The sequence below is a fragment of the Thamnophis elegans genome, chromosome 3 (genome assembly GCF_009769535.1).
Source record: "Thamnophis elegans isolate rThaEle1 chromosome 3, rThaEle1.pri, whole genome shotgun sequence".
Lineage (NCBI taxonomy): Eukaryota > Metazoa > Chordata > Lepidosauria > Squamata > Colubridae > Thamnophis > Thamnophis elegans.
In genome coordinates this window covers 7062239-7076507 of record NC_045543.1, presented here as the reverse complement: position 1 = coordinate 7076507, position 14269 = coordinate 7062239, and the positions used below count along the sequence as shown (strand labels likewise).

The 14269-nt window shown below is 44.3% G+C and overlaps 1 protein-coding gene across 1 annotated transcript in view; it reads right to left on the bottom strand.

Annotated features, from left to right (window-relative positions):
• TRIB2 (tribbles pseudokinase 2) overlaps positions 1 to 5698 on the bottom strand; it is a 38016-nt gene extending 32318 nt beyond the window's left edge. Inside the window, exon 1 of the mRNA XM_032214425.1 lies at positions 3827 to 5698. Coding sequence (XP_032070316.1) covers positions 3827 to 4099 — 273 coding nt within the window. The 5' untranslated portion in view covers positions 4100 to 5698. The remainder of the gene's footprint in view (positions 1 to 3826) is intronic.
• Between the last annotated feature and the right edge of the window lie 8571 nt (positions 5699 to 14269).

Here is a 14269-nt window from a genome sequence, read left to right as displayed (position 1 = left end):
AAAGTTTCAAAATCTCTTTCCTTGTGAGAGCTTGCATACTACAAATAGGAGATGCATGCATTTATTCAACTTTCAGGCCACCTTCAATTAAAAGGAAACGAACAGAAGCACCTATAAATTCTTCTTGAGCAAATGATAGGGACGCATAGATTACCTTTAGGTTGGACTACATTTGGTTTTAATCAAGAATTCAGACTTCTGACACTTCTAGGCAAGTATCTCTTTAAGAGCAAGCGTATCCCTTATGACTTATGAATGAAAGTGCTACCAACACTAAAAGGTTACATAAATTGACCAATCATGAATGAATGGATGAATGCTTGAGACATTCATAAAGAGCTTCATTGAAAATAATGGAAATCCTGCAAGTAGGTCAACACCAACATTATGGGAAAAATTCCCCGCACTTGTTTCCCTTAGGAATGAAGGTCAGAAAAGTTACAGAGACAGGTTAATATTATTACTAAAAATGCCCCTCCAGACACCAGGTTGTCCAATTGAAGCTTAAATGGAATTTAGTTTGTTACTGCAGAAGTTACAGTTAAAAAAAAAGTAGGCTTTTGTTTTAAGTGAAGGACTAAGGAGGTGAGTTTGTTCTTATCATATGTCAAAAGCTATTTTTGTCATCTCTCGACATGGGACCACACCTGTTGCATTTCTTTGCATGTAGAAATAAGACTGCCTAATTTAGTGGGTCATGCTCCGAGGTTAGCAAGCCCGCGATTAAAGACTTGCCAGTCTGATCACACTCTAGCAAAATGTTTCCTGAGAACTGAATGCAAAACATTGGCATTCGATGAAGTGTTTCACCCCATGTGTGTTGCCCTCTCTAGATCTTTTGAAACGTGGATTATTATTATTATTTATTATTATTTATTTGTCTTGTATGCCGCCCACTCCCGGAGGACTCCGGGCGGCTCACAAAAGACAAGGGAAAGGGGGAAACGAGACAAAGACAACATATTAAAAACAAAACCAACATTCACAATTTCCGTGGAGGTAGATGCTTCTCAGCTCCCCCCCCCCCCCAGCCTGCTGGAACAGCCAGGACTTGGTGGCTTTGCAGAAGGCCGGGAGGGTAGTAAGGGTCCAGATCTCAACAGGGAGCTCGTTCCAGAGGGCCGGAGCTGCAACAGAGAAGGCTCTCCCCCGGGGAGTCGCCAGCCGACATTGGCTGGCAGATGGAATCCGGAGGAGACCTAACCTGTGCGATCTAATTGGTCTGAGAGAGGTAATCGGCAGGAGGCGGTCTCTCAGGTACCCAGGTCCGATGCCATGTAGGGCTTTATGACAAAATGAGAAAGTTGGACAGATTAATCACTGCCCTATTGCTCTACCTGAGGAAGAGGAAGTGCAAGTAGATTTTGATAACCCTGTATGAAGTCTACTCAGAATGAAATATCAACTATTTAATGTGGAAGGGGGGGGGGAATGCAGTAGACTTCAACCCTGAAGGACTATTCTCCCAACTGTATCTTCATGAAAAAATCAGATCAATTTTCAAGCAGAGGGAGAAGGTGCAGGCTCTTTAAATAGCACTTTCCTCCGCCATGCAAAACTGTCTCTTTCAGGCTGACTTTTCAAAGGCTTTTTTCCCCCTAGTTGAATTGTATTATTCAGATCAGAATGCCTGATTCTTAACTACTTTTGAGCTCTGAGGAGGAAAGCAGCATTCATACAAGAGTGTAACAGTGCCCGATGAAATTAAGATTGCTATCTGAGGAGCCACATATGCCACAGGAATCATATTTAGAAGAAACAAGGACGCGGGCAACTATGTGAATGCAGTTATTATTAGACATTTACAAAAGTACTGCAATTCAACTATCTTTCACTGGCATTGAACTTTTAATTATGAAGCATGTTTAATGGATCCTCCAAGGTTACGTTAGTATGACAAACCAACTTAACTTGGACTTACTTGGACTTAATCTTCGTAAATGTCAACGTACTGTAAAACCAACTTAAGGTATTTATCATGACCATGATTGAAAGTAGTAGTTCTTAGGGGGGGGAAATCTACATGTTTGTTACAAGAGAGATTTCTTCCTGGTTGCAAGAGGCATTAGAGGAAGACTCCCCCCTCCCCCCAAAAAACCACTTCTTAAATATTTCCAGTGGAAATATACAAGCTCTTTTTGTATGTTCACATGTAAACATCTCACTTGGAGATATCAGCTGCTCTTTCTGCAAGATGCAAAGAATATTTTAATCTCTCTCTTTCTCAATAAGCCAATGAACACATTTTAAATAACAAGAGACAAATAGCCCCCTTTCCAGCAATAGACAACAGGCAAGGTCAAATCCTCAGTGTTAACAGTGTAACATAAGCAACCGTATAAAATACCAAAAACTAAATTTTCATTAACATCCAATGGCCGTGATTCACAAGTGACCAATGCATTTATTCTGCCCTGCAAAGCAAGTCTTTACAAGCAACCAGAGAATGCAATTTAATTTTCCCCACCACGTAACAAGCCTAAATAGAAATCATCCACCAGTCAGCGGGACTGTACAAAGCTACTTTTAATTATTTTAGGAGGTTAATGGGCCTCCTGTTTGCTTCCAGCCATCAATGAAACCTCAGGATTACAAGACCTCTTTACTTATCCTTTCAAAAGACCTTCACTGTGCATTGGGGGGGCGAGGAGGGTGGGGGGGCTAAAATAGAAAAGGTACAAAATGACCATTTTCTCTTACTTGCCATCTGTTTAAAAAAAAACTGACGAATGGCATAGAAAAACATTGCATTAAGCTGTGCATTAAAGCAGCCAGGAAGAGCATAGTGTATACTGTACGCAGCACTTCAGGAACAAAGGAATCGGAATGGCCTCGGTGGTGAATGGGTGCTAGTTTCCCTACAGACAGGGGGGGGGTTCCTCTCTCCCCCTCCCCCCCCCCAGTTCACAATGAAACTAAAGCGGCTGGGATGGGGAGCCAGCCACGCAGCAAGCGGCATTATTTGCCTTAAAAATGCAATTCTTCAAGGCTTTTTTTGAATGGTTGCTCCAAGGTGGGAGGGGGGGGGGATGGTGTTTGCAAACAACTCCCCTGGGTAAAAATAAATAAATAAATAAATAAAGGCCGGGTTAACGGATTAAAAAAAAAATCAGCTATGCAGCCTCAAACCTTCGGATGATTTTTTGTTTGTTTGTTTGTTTAGGAAGAGAATCCGCTGCTTGTTCCCAAATAAATACCCACATACAGTAGACGGAGGCTTGCAGCCTTAGGCAGACGAAGGTGCCAGTGGCCTGCAATTATTAACTTGGCATATATATATGTGTGTGTGTGTTTAATTGTGCTGATAAATAAATAAAGGGAGACTAGTATAGATCTATTTCAAGCTATTTAGATCTCATCAGCTAAATATATATATGGTTTATTCCTCGCCCCCCCCCCCCCCCGAGAAGTATCCTTTGACTAGGAAGAATGGGCATCGTGCAAAGTTTAAGAACAAAAAATCGGAAGGAAATAGGAAAGCGCTGTATCCAGGGATCCCGCTTTTAAACCCAACATCCCCCCCCCCTTCCCGGTCTTTCCTCTCCCCCGCGGCTTTGGCTCTAGGCCACCGTTATAAACGTGGCCCATTGTCTGCAAAGTTGCCGAGAGCCGTTTAATTATGCAAGGCTTTGTTTGTTTAATTAAATTGCACCCAGCGCCTAAACCGGAGGCTCCCTTCCCCGGCAAAGCACACGCACACACACACACACTCCTTCGAGTACCCTTCTAAAAATAAACTTGCTAGACGCAGGGAAAAGGCCACGCTGCGCCTGCGAGCTTTCGGTGCAGAAAGGCAAGAGGGGAAGGGAAGGGAGGAAAAGTTTACCTTGCAAAGCAGCTCCTCCTCGCTGTGCAGATGGAGGGCCCGGAAAATGTGGTCTCCTTCCAGAGGCTCCAGCAATAAGTATTTCCCGATGCAGGAAACGCAATGCGACAAGTTCGGCGTCTCCGGCGGGCTCGGCGAGCCAAGGTTGGGGCTGAAACTCTGGCTGCTGGCTTCAGTCTGTCTTATAGACGAGAGCTCGTCGAAATCCTGAGTTTTGTTCCGAGGTCTTCCATACCGCGCTATCGTGATTGGGGTTGACCTTTGTATGTTCATGGGGATGGAGAAGAAACCCTCCCGGGAAATCCCCTTCCCCAATTTCTTTCCTTTCTCTCACTCACTCACTCACAATTCTTTGGGGTTTTAAAAAAAAATGCCTTTTTGCTGCTGTGTTGTAAAGAAGAAAGAGGGCTCCGGTGGCAGGTTTCTGTAGGATCTAACAGTCCCGGTTTTTCCAGCGCAAAACAGCACAAGAATATGAATGGGATCAATCGAACGTTCGATTCGAACGTTGGTCTCCGCCGCGTTCGATTCGAACGTTGCCGATCTTTGTTAACCGAACGTTCGTCTCCGCCGCGTTCGATTCGAACGTTGCCGATCTTCGTAGCTCAAAACAGCGGCCAAGTCCCGCAAAGTAGCGAACTGAGCAAAAGCGGAGCCCCCTCTCCCCCACCCACCCCGCAAGGAAACGCCGCGGGGTTTAAAATCCAAACATCTGGGAAAGGCGTTTCGAAGAGGACCGGTGGGGGGGGGGGGGGTTCGTTTTATATCAAGCCTCCGATTCCCAGTCGCTCGCGTGGAAAACTTCCCACGGGTTTATTATTTGAACGAGGAGATTCTTTCTTTCTTTCTTTCCTTTCTGGCTTTTTCAATAGGTTTTCTTTTAATAACCTGCTTGAAACTGTAGAGGGCGCGTCTGGTCCTCTCTTTTTTTTCTTCTTACCCCCTCGTGGAAAAGGACTCTTATTCAGAGAAGCCACCAAAGACAAATCAATAAATTAAACAAAAAAATAAATAAATTACCAGCGGAGTATTTTAACTTCGGCGGATGGCCGAGAAGCTCCCCTTTTTTAACGGTGCGGGGGGGGAGGGGGGAAGCCCGCTGCTACTTTGATCCGATCCGGATTCCTTCGAACCGAGCCTCCTGATTTTCGGCGGAAAGAAAAAGAAGGGGGAGGAAAAAAAAAAACGTTTCCCAAACTAAATCCTTTTCAACCAGGATCCCGAAGTGCGCAAAGCTCCGGGAGAGAGAGAGAGAGAGAGCTGCAGCTGCTTGAATGGGGTCACGTTGATCAGGGGCTTCCTTTGATCAGACGGGGGGGGGGGGAGTGCAACCGAGGACAAGGAGAAACCGATGGCTCTTTTAGCTTTCCATCATCGGCCTGGAGACGTCCGGTCTTTCTCCGTTGCTCCCCCGGAGGGTTCGAGTGCAGTTGCTGCACATGCAAGCAAAAAAAAAAAGGGGGGGGGGTGGAAAGACCACAAAGGACCCCCCTCCAAAAAAAAAAAGGAGAGAGAGAAAGAACGCGCTGCAGGGAAAGAAGAAGAAATAATCACCCTCTCTGCGATCTTCTTAGCCCCCTCCCCAGAGTCCTGAGATGCAGAGAAAAGGAGGGAGGCGATGCAGCCACTTCAATGCAATCTTGCAGGCGCCGCTCTTTATTCCTAGAGGTAAGAGTGGAGAGGAAAAGGATGGCCGAGCCGATCCCTTTCAGCAAGGCATTGTCTCCCTTCACCACGTACGAACAAGCTACTTACGTGGCTAAAGGGTCTTTCTTCGGCTCGCCGTGCCTCCCGACTCCAGGGGTCAGAAGCAGCGGCGGCGGCGGCGGTTCCGAGGCTTACACGGACACCGCGCACAGGCTGACTGCCCGGTCTTCACCGCGGCGAAGCGCTCTGGCTGCCAGCAGAATACGCCCGCCCGCCCGAGCCGAGCGGCTTTTCCCATTGAGCCAAGGAAGCGTCAATCAGGAGAGCAGCCTGCCAACCCCCTCGAAGGCTCCTCCTCCTCCCTCCCTCCCTCCTCCTCCTTTCCACTCATTCAATGAGCCGGTTTCAGGGTAAACAGAGTGAAATATCCTTCCGCTGAGCAGGCTGTGAAATACGAGCTTTGTGAGCAGTTTCTAGCGGCTACTGTTGCTACTACTGCTGCTACTACGGCGTTTCATTGACCTCTGCGCGTTTCCGTTTGGGCCGAGTTCTTTCTTCTGTCTCTCTGTGTTATTTGTGTGTGCGCGCGTGTGGTGGTGTGTGCGCTTTCCCCGGAGAGATGGGAGGAGTTTTCTGTCCATTTATGATCCCAAATGCATTTGGGCCTTTTTTTTTTTTATGAATTAAGTGACTCGCTTTAACGGGTGGTGTAAACACAGCGGGCTTGCGCCGAAAATCACATTTTTACCTTGTGTTTAAAAACAAAATGGACCTCTTGCTCATCTGGAATATAAAAAAGATCATCTTAAGAAGAAGGGGGGAAAGCCACACCGAGGAGGCACAGTAGATAGATTGCATAATGCTAAAATAAAGCTTTAAAAAAAAAAAAAAATTCCTACGTTTTTGGTAGGCTGATAGGAGAAAATGCAGTTAGGTCATGTTTTAACTCTCTGGGAAGCCCAGGTCTCCCACCCAGAGGGCTAATATCTTAAAATAGTACCGTGGAGGCTGCAGTTGCTCAAGCAACTTAAATTTGGATGATACATTTGGATGATACTCCTCCATGCGGAGGAGAGCCTTCTCGGTGGTAGCTCCGACCCTATGGAACGATCTCCCCGTGGAGATTCGTACCCTCACCACCCTCCAGACCTTCCGCACAGCCCTCAAAATCTGGCTATCCCGTCAGGCCTGGGGCTAAAGACTGTAACCCACCCGAATGGTACGAATGTTGTGTTTTTTAATGATGTATTGTCCTATGTGTTAAATGTTTGTTTCCCCCCCCCTCCCTTTTCGAGTTGTAAGCCGCCCTGAGTCCCCCCAGGGAAAAGGGCGGCATATAAATAAACTCAAACTCAAACATTCTGTTAATGATCAAAATTTGATTAAGCATTGCTTGATTTAAAGCCCTACATAGCTTGGGACCTGGATATCTGCAGGACCGCCTCCTGCCACATACCTCCCAACGACCCATAAGATCTCACAGGCTGGGCCTCCTTCGGGTACCGTCAACCGGGCAATGCCGATTGGCGACTACTCGGGGGAGGGCTTTCTCTGTAGCTGCTCCGACCCTGTGGAACGATCTCCCCGCAGAGATCCGGACCCTTCCCACTCTCTCGGCCTTCCGGAAAGCCACTAAAACCTGGATGTTCCGGCAGGCCTGGGGCTGTTGACCCTAAAATACGGTCCAGCCCCATTTAGAAAGGAGTGTATGGTGTGTTGTTTTTAAATCTTATCTTTTCTTTTTCCCTGTATTTTATTTTATTTTATTTTTATTTCTGTATTGTAAGCTGCCCGGAGTCCTAAAGGATTGGGCGGCATATAAATGTTATTAAACTTTAAACTTTGATTAAATCACACGTGATTGAAGAACATACTGCACTACGTCTATCAGCTATTGTTTATCAACCCCAATCAAACTTAACATTAATGGTTGTAAAGGTGTAAATTCAACTTTTGGCTTAGTCTGGGATAGCTGATGATATTTATCTGATGGAGCAACCCCCATTTCTGTTTGCTCAAATGAGATGCAACCCATTTATCCAATCTTCCTTTGATCTGGCTGATCCCAACCTCTGTGAACAGCCGTCCACCTGCAGGTGGCTTCGTTTGCTCTTTTGGCTAATTTGCATTTGATAGTCCAGAGCCTAATACTTGAAATATGTGAGGTGTAACATATCAAGGTAGCAATAGCAATAGCAGTTAGACTTATATACCGCTTCATAGGGCTTTCAGCCCTCTCTAAGCGGTTTACAGAGTCAGCATATTGCCCTATATATATATGGCTTAATCAGCAAACTATGGTTAACTCATGAGAATCCTGCCAATGTTACTCTTCGCAGAATATAGAGGCTAGGGGCTTCATCTCAGAAGATGGAAAATATTTAATATTTTTGGTAGAGTAAATACATTCATTATATTTAATTTTTAATCAGATAACATATTTTTTCCAGTTGCAATGCGTGGCTGTGAAGATTGGACCATAAGAAAGGCTTGAGCGCCAAAGAATTGAGGCCTTTGAACTCTGGTGCTGGAGAAGATTCCTGCGAGTCCCTTGGACTGCAAGGCGATCCAACCGGTCAGTCCTAGAGGAGATCAACCTTGACTGCTCTTTGGAAGGCCAGATCCTGAAGATAAAACTCAAATACTTTGGCCATCTAATGAGAAGGAAGGACTCACTGGAGAAGAGCCTCATGCTGGGAAAGATGGAGGGCAAAAGAAGAAGGGGATGACAAAGAATGAGGTGGCTGGATGGAGTCACTGAAGCAGTAGGCGTGAGCTTAAATGGACTCTTGAGGATTCTAGAGGACAGGAAGGCCTGGGGGAACGTTGTCCATGGGGTCGCGATGGGCCGGACACAACTTCGCAACTAACAACAAAAGGAAATGTAATTAGAGTCTCTCCTGATCTCATCTATTACCTACAGTACTTAATTACTGTATCAGAGGACACAACTCTCTAAAATCAAATGTGGCCCTGGAACCTGAACAAAGTTGAAAACAAAGTTATAATGCAGTTGAAAAACTGGCCGCCAAAGTGTTTTTGAATCAATAATGCATAAATGCAATTTTGTTGCCAAAAGGCAACAAAACAAGGACTAGAACTTTTAGTACAGGTCTGTCAAACTCCCGGCCCATGGGCCATATGCGTCATGTGCTGGCCATGCCCACGCCAGGTTTAGCGAAGGGGGAAAAGTCCCAATGCGTCACGTGATGCCATGATGACATGGGTTTGACACCCCTGTTTTAGTACTTGGATGTGAGATCTTTAGAAAATCCCAGGTTATTGATTAGACTGAGAAATTGGAGAAATTCTGGAAGAAGACAATAGAAATAGCCTACTGCGGCTATGGCGGAAACTCAACTTAGAGGATTCTTGACTTGTATCATGGCATGACCCGACAAATGCGCGAACATCAAAAGCGCGCTGACAAAACCGCGGCGCTAAAACCGTGATGTCAAAAGCGCACCGACAACAGCGCGCCGACAGAAGCGCGATTTAAGTTAAGGTAAGGTTAGGTTTAGGGTTAGGTTTAGGATTAGGTTTAGGGTTAGGTTTAGGGTTTGGTTTAGGGTTAGGGTTACAGCGCACTTCTGTCGGCGCGCTGTTGTCGGCGTGCTTCAGCGCTCATTCGTCGGTGCAGTTTTGTCACCGCGGTTTAGTCAGGCGTGCTTTTGTCGTTCGCGCATTTGTGGTGGAACCGTATCATGGTTGTTTTCTGGGATGATAAATTAAAGAATTTGACACAGAGAAATACTGCAGAAAAAAAGCATTTTTATCTGACACATTGTAATGGGGTCACATAAGCCCCATAGTTTTAATAGCACTTTATTTTAATAATGTTACTGATGGAAATGAATGTAGTAATCATTATTTTCCTGCCCTTTTTAGATTGCTATTTTTTTTTTTTCCTTTTGGGAAAACAATGACTATCAAAGGAGGTGGGGAAAAAACTTCATAAAAGAATGTATCATTTGAAGAAAGAAAGAAAAAAGACTACTATTATCTCCTGATGAGAAAACGTACCCAGGATGCCAATATAAATCAAAACTAGATGGGTGGCAAAATGAATTTTTGATTAGCTTTAGCAAAGTGTGAAAGCAATTTTCTTCAAGTAGAAAGCATAGCCCGGAATCCCTTTGAAAACTTGGGAAAGCTACACAGTGGATTGAGATGGTTTCATGGTGACAAGGTTCAAAGAGCTCTTAACAAAATGCGGAAACGTGTGTAACTTCAGCAATCCTTGTCAAGGTTCTTGGAAAACAGATGTTCATGGAATTTTTTTTTACTTTGTGCCTTTTTAAAATTCATCGGCAGGCAAGAGCCTGCCTGAAGACACAGCTAAAGACATCAGCACTAGCCTAAAATATTGTGAAAGAGGAGCGGAGAGGCGGATCCAATCATCTAAAATGCCCAACTACTGCAAAGTCGTGGCACGACAAAACCGCGCTCGACTAAAGCGCGCCCGATTAAACCGCGTCGCTGACGTCATCAGCAGGGCAACAACAGCGAGCGCGGAGAAAGAAGGGCGCTTTAAATAGTGCTTTGAAAGCAAGTCGATTCAAGTTAAGGTAAGGGTTAGGTTTAGGGTTAGGTTAAGGGTTAGGTTTAGGGTTAGGTTTAGGGTTAGGGTTAGGTTAAGGGTTAGGGTTAGGGTTAGGTTTAGGGTTAGGGTTAGGGTTAGGGTTAGGTTAAGGTTTAGGGTTAGGGTTAGGGTTAGGGTTAGGTTTAGGGTTAGGTTTAGGGTTAGGTTAAGGGTTAGGGTTAGGGTTATGTTAAGGGTTAGGGTTAGGTTTAGGGTTAGGTTAAGGGTTAGGTTTAGGGTTAGGGTTAGGGTTAGGGTTAGGTTAAGGGTTAGGGTTAGGTTTAGGGTTATGTTAAGGGTTAGGTTTAGGGTTAGGTTAAGGGTTAGGATTAGGTTTAGCATTAGGTTAAGGGTTAGGTTTAGGGTTAGGTTAAGGGTTAGGTTTAGGATTAGGTTTAGGGGGGTTAGGTTTAGGTTTAGCGGTTAATTTTAGGTTTAGCGTTTACAGCGTGCTTTTTTCTCCACGCTGTTGTCGCGCTGTGATGACATCAGCTACGCGGTTTCGTCGAGCGCGCTTTAGTCGAACGCGGTTTTGTGGTGGAACCCTGCAAAGTTAGAGCCTCACTGAGCTAGGTAACTTGCTCTGAGGGTGGAGGGTGGGAGGGCAGAAAAAGAGAATGGAACAGGGAATCCTAAAAAAAAGGGGAGCTGCACCCTCTTGGCCAAAGCCTCACCCCCTTTTTACATGTGTCAGTCTCCTGGCCATCTGCCAGAGTACTAAGGTTGCCATGCCGTAGAGGTTTTAGGTAGTCATCCGTCTGTGATTTAGGGACAAGGCTTGGGGGAAAGGAATACCACCCAGCTGGCATGCAATGGTTGGCTGCTTTACAAAGGGTGAAAGGCTGATCCTTTCTCCTTTGTTTCCATTTCTGATGTGCTTCCTACACCTGGAAAAGTGACAAGAGAAGAAATGCGCAGGAAGACTGGTTTCCTTAAAAAACAAAATAGATATAAATCTTGAGCTAATCACAATTCAAACAAGATAGGGCAGGCAGAATAAAAAGAACACTGCAATGCATTCCAAGTGCCTGAAAGCATTCAGAGAATACCCATCTGTACCTCCAGGGATATTTTTTTTATCAGCTCGGTTAATGTGAGGTACTAAACCAGAAGAAAGTCGCCTTTTTTTTTCATCCAGAGTTTAAATCAAGAATTATTGACTTTGACTGCTACCTGCTGTGGTGGCACAGTGGTTAGAGTGCAGTACTGCAGGCTGCTTCTGCTGATCACCGGCTGCCGGCAGTTTGGCAGATCGAATCTCACCAGGCGCAAGATTGACTCAGCCTTCCATCCTTTCGAGGTGGGTAAAATGAGGGCCCAGATTGTTGGGGGCAACATGCTAATTCTGTAAACTGCTTAGAAAGGGCTGTAAAGCACCGTGAAGTGGTATATAAGTCTTAAGTGCTATTGATATTGCTACCTTGGTGACTTCTTAACACCGATGAGAAGCTGTAATCAAACCTTTCTGCTCCTTGTTGGTTGGAAGGGGTGTTGAAAGGTCATTGTTAAGCAATGTAGGTACCCTGTAAAAGGTTCCCATTTCAAATTCAAATTCAAATTTAATGAATTTATATGACGCCCAATCCCGAAGGACTCCTGGCGGCTTACAGAATACATTTCTAAAGAATTAAAAAAAAATTAAAAATAGAGAGAAAAGCAGGTTAAAAAAGAACACATCACGCATTTCAAATTTATATCTTGCAAAAAAAATGACCTGAAATTTGATTTGCTTCTGGATGTTCCAGGTTGGGAATTTGGCTCCCATGCCATGCCATAAACCTGACTGTAGCCATACATCACGCCCAATGGTGGGATCCAATTTTTTGGTTCTTTGGCCATGGCTTGGTGGACATGGCTTGGTGGACATGGCTTGGAGGGCGTGGCAGGGGAAGGATACTTAAAATCTCCATTCCCTCCCCACTCCAGGGGAAGGTTACTGAAAAATCCCCATTCCCTCCTGATCAGTTGGGACTCGGAGGCAGAGAATAGATGGGGGCGGGGCCAGTCAGAGGTGGTATTTGCCGGTTCTCCGAACTACTCAAAATTTCAGCTATCAGTTCTCCAGAACTGGCCAGGACTTGCTGAATACCACCTCTGATCATGGCTTACAAACCACAATTCTTGGGTAATTCTTTGCTAAGCCAAAACCAAGCCAGTACATTGTCACTCAATACAGTGAGTTTATTCATTGTTCGCTTTCTGCACACATGAAAAGGGAGGGAAAGATAGAATTGCTACCAAAATGAGAGATAGAAAGAGAGCACAGAAGCAACAGGATCTCTTAATATTTCAAAGCCAAAGCAAAACTTCCTAGCTTTCCTACCTGGTTTATGGGAAACGAATCAGGAAAAAGCCACAGACGGTTTCCTAAAGCCAGAAATCTCTACCGTCATTTTTCTAGGAAGAAAAACAACATTGCTATTTCAATAAAAATGCAAAACAGCAGCAGAGATACTAGCCCAGCCCTTTTTGAAATTGGTTCCTTTGGTCTACAGACTATTACAGGAAACAGTTAGGAAAAGAAAAGCATTTTTCTGTCAGTGGTCAATGAATTAATGGAAGAGAAGCACCAAAACATGTTGTAACCAGCTGATATACTTTTTTATAATATATGCCTGTTTTTTTTTCTTTTTTCTTCTTTTGTTTTTCCTTTTTTTCCCCCTGCCTTGTTTTTTGTTCTTTTTGTCTTCTCTGTGTTTTTGACTTTTTGATTTTTTCTTTTCCCACTGGTGTGGGCATGTGTTGCTTAAGTAACAAAATAAATAAAAAATTAATTAAAAAAAAAGAATTTAGTATTAGAGGAGGATTTTAGAAATAGTAATTGGAAGACCAGTTATGTATTAAATTTTGGTATATTTTATGATAAAGGACGCTTAAACAATTATAGTCAAATGAAAATGGAGATATGATGATGGTGACATGTATAAATATTTGAGTTAAAAAGTTTGAGTTAATATGAATTATGTTTGTTGACTGTGAAAGAGATGCACGAAAGCCTTTTTGTAACCAACTGATACACTTTCTACAGCATGTAAAGAAGGATATGTTTGTTTTAAATAAAAAATAAAAAAAATATGTTAAAAAAAATTATTCCTATAGCAGTATTGGATGTCTTTCCTATCAAGAGTTGGACCTCGTGTTTTGTCTATAGAGATTCTCAATCATCCAGTCACGGTTCTCCCAAAGATGCTTTTCCAGCAGGGCAGATGGACCTTCATGGTTTCTTATCTTTAAAAATGTTTCACTTCTCATCCATGAAGCTTCTTCGATGCCTGAAGAAGTGAAGAAGCTGCTTGGGTGAGATGCGAAACATTTTCAAAGAAACAAAAACAAGATTAAAGATTTCCATCTATGTTTTTTTTGAGACCATAATGTCTAAGGTGTGACACAGTGGCTGGAGAACAGGACTAGGCCTGGGGAGGTTCATGTTTTTTGGCCGTGATGTATGTGGGGGGGGGGGGGAACCTTTAGATGCCATCCAGTGGTGGGATTCAAATAATTTACCCACCAGTTCCCTGCCCTAATGACCATCTGGGTAGGCGGGGCTCAGTGGTCATGTGATCATGTGGGCATGGCCAAGTCAATGTCACTCAGGTCGATGGGCACTTCGCCTTAGTTGTTACAATGGTAATAAGGGTTAACTGGAGAGGCAGTTTCTGTAAGCAATAAAGATTAGGCTAGAAACAACACCAGAATGTTTCCTTCCTGCCTTCCTTACAGGATTAGCCCTGGAAAGTGGGGAAAAACCAAATAAGATTTCTTCCAACAACAGTTCTCCAAACTTCTTAGAAAGTTACCAACCGGTTCTCCCAAATAGGTGCAAACTGGCTGAATCCCACCACTGATGCCATCCCATAGGGAATAGACATTAGGTTTAGGCTGATGGTTACCTGGGGCTCCAGCTGCTAAAATATCCACCTCTATCTTGGCCAAAATAAGACTAAGCCATGGACACAACTTGTTCTGTGGAGCTTTTGCTTCTCATAATAATAGCATTTTCCATTTAGATATTAGATACTGTTCCACATATCAAATAATGTACATTACCTATCCAATCAGGAGCTGAGGTGGCGCAGTGGTTAGGGTGCAGCACTGCAGGCCACTTCAGCTGACTGCTGTCTGCAGTTCGGCGGTTCTAATCTCACCGGCTCAAGGTTGACTCAGCCTTCCATCCTTCCGAGGTGGGTGAAATGAGGACCCAGACTGTGGGGGCG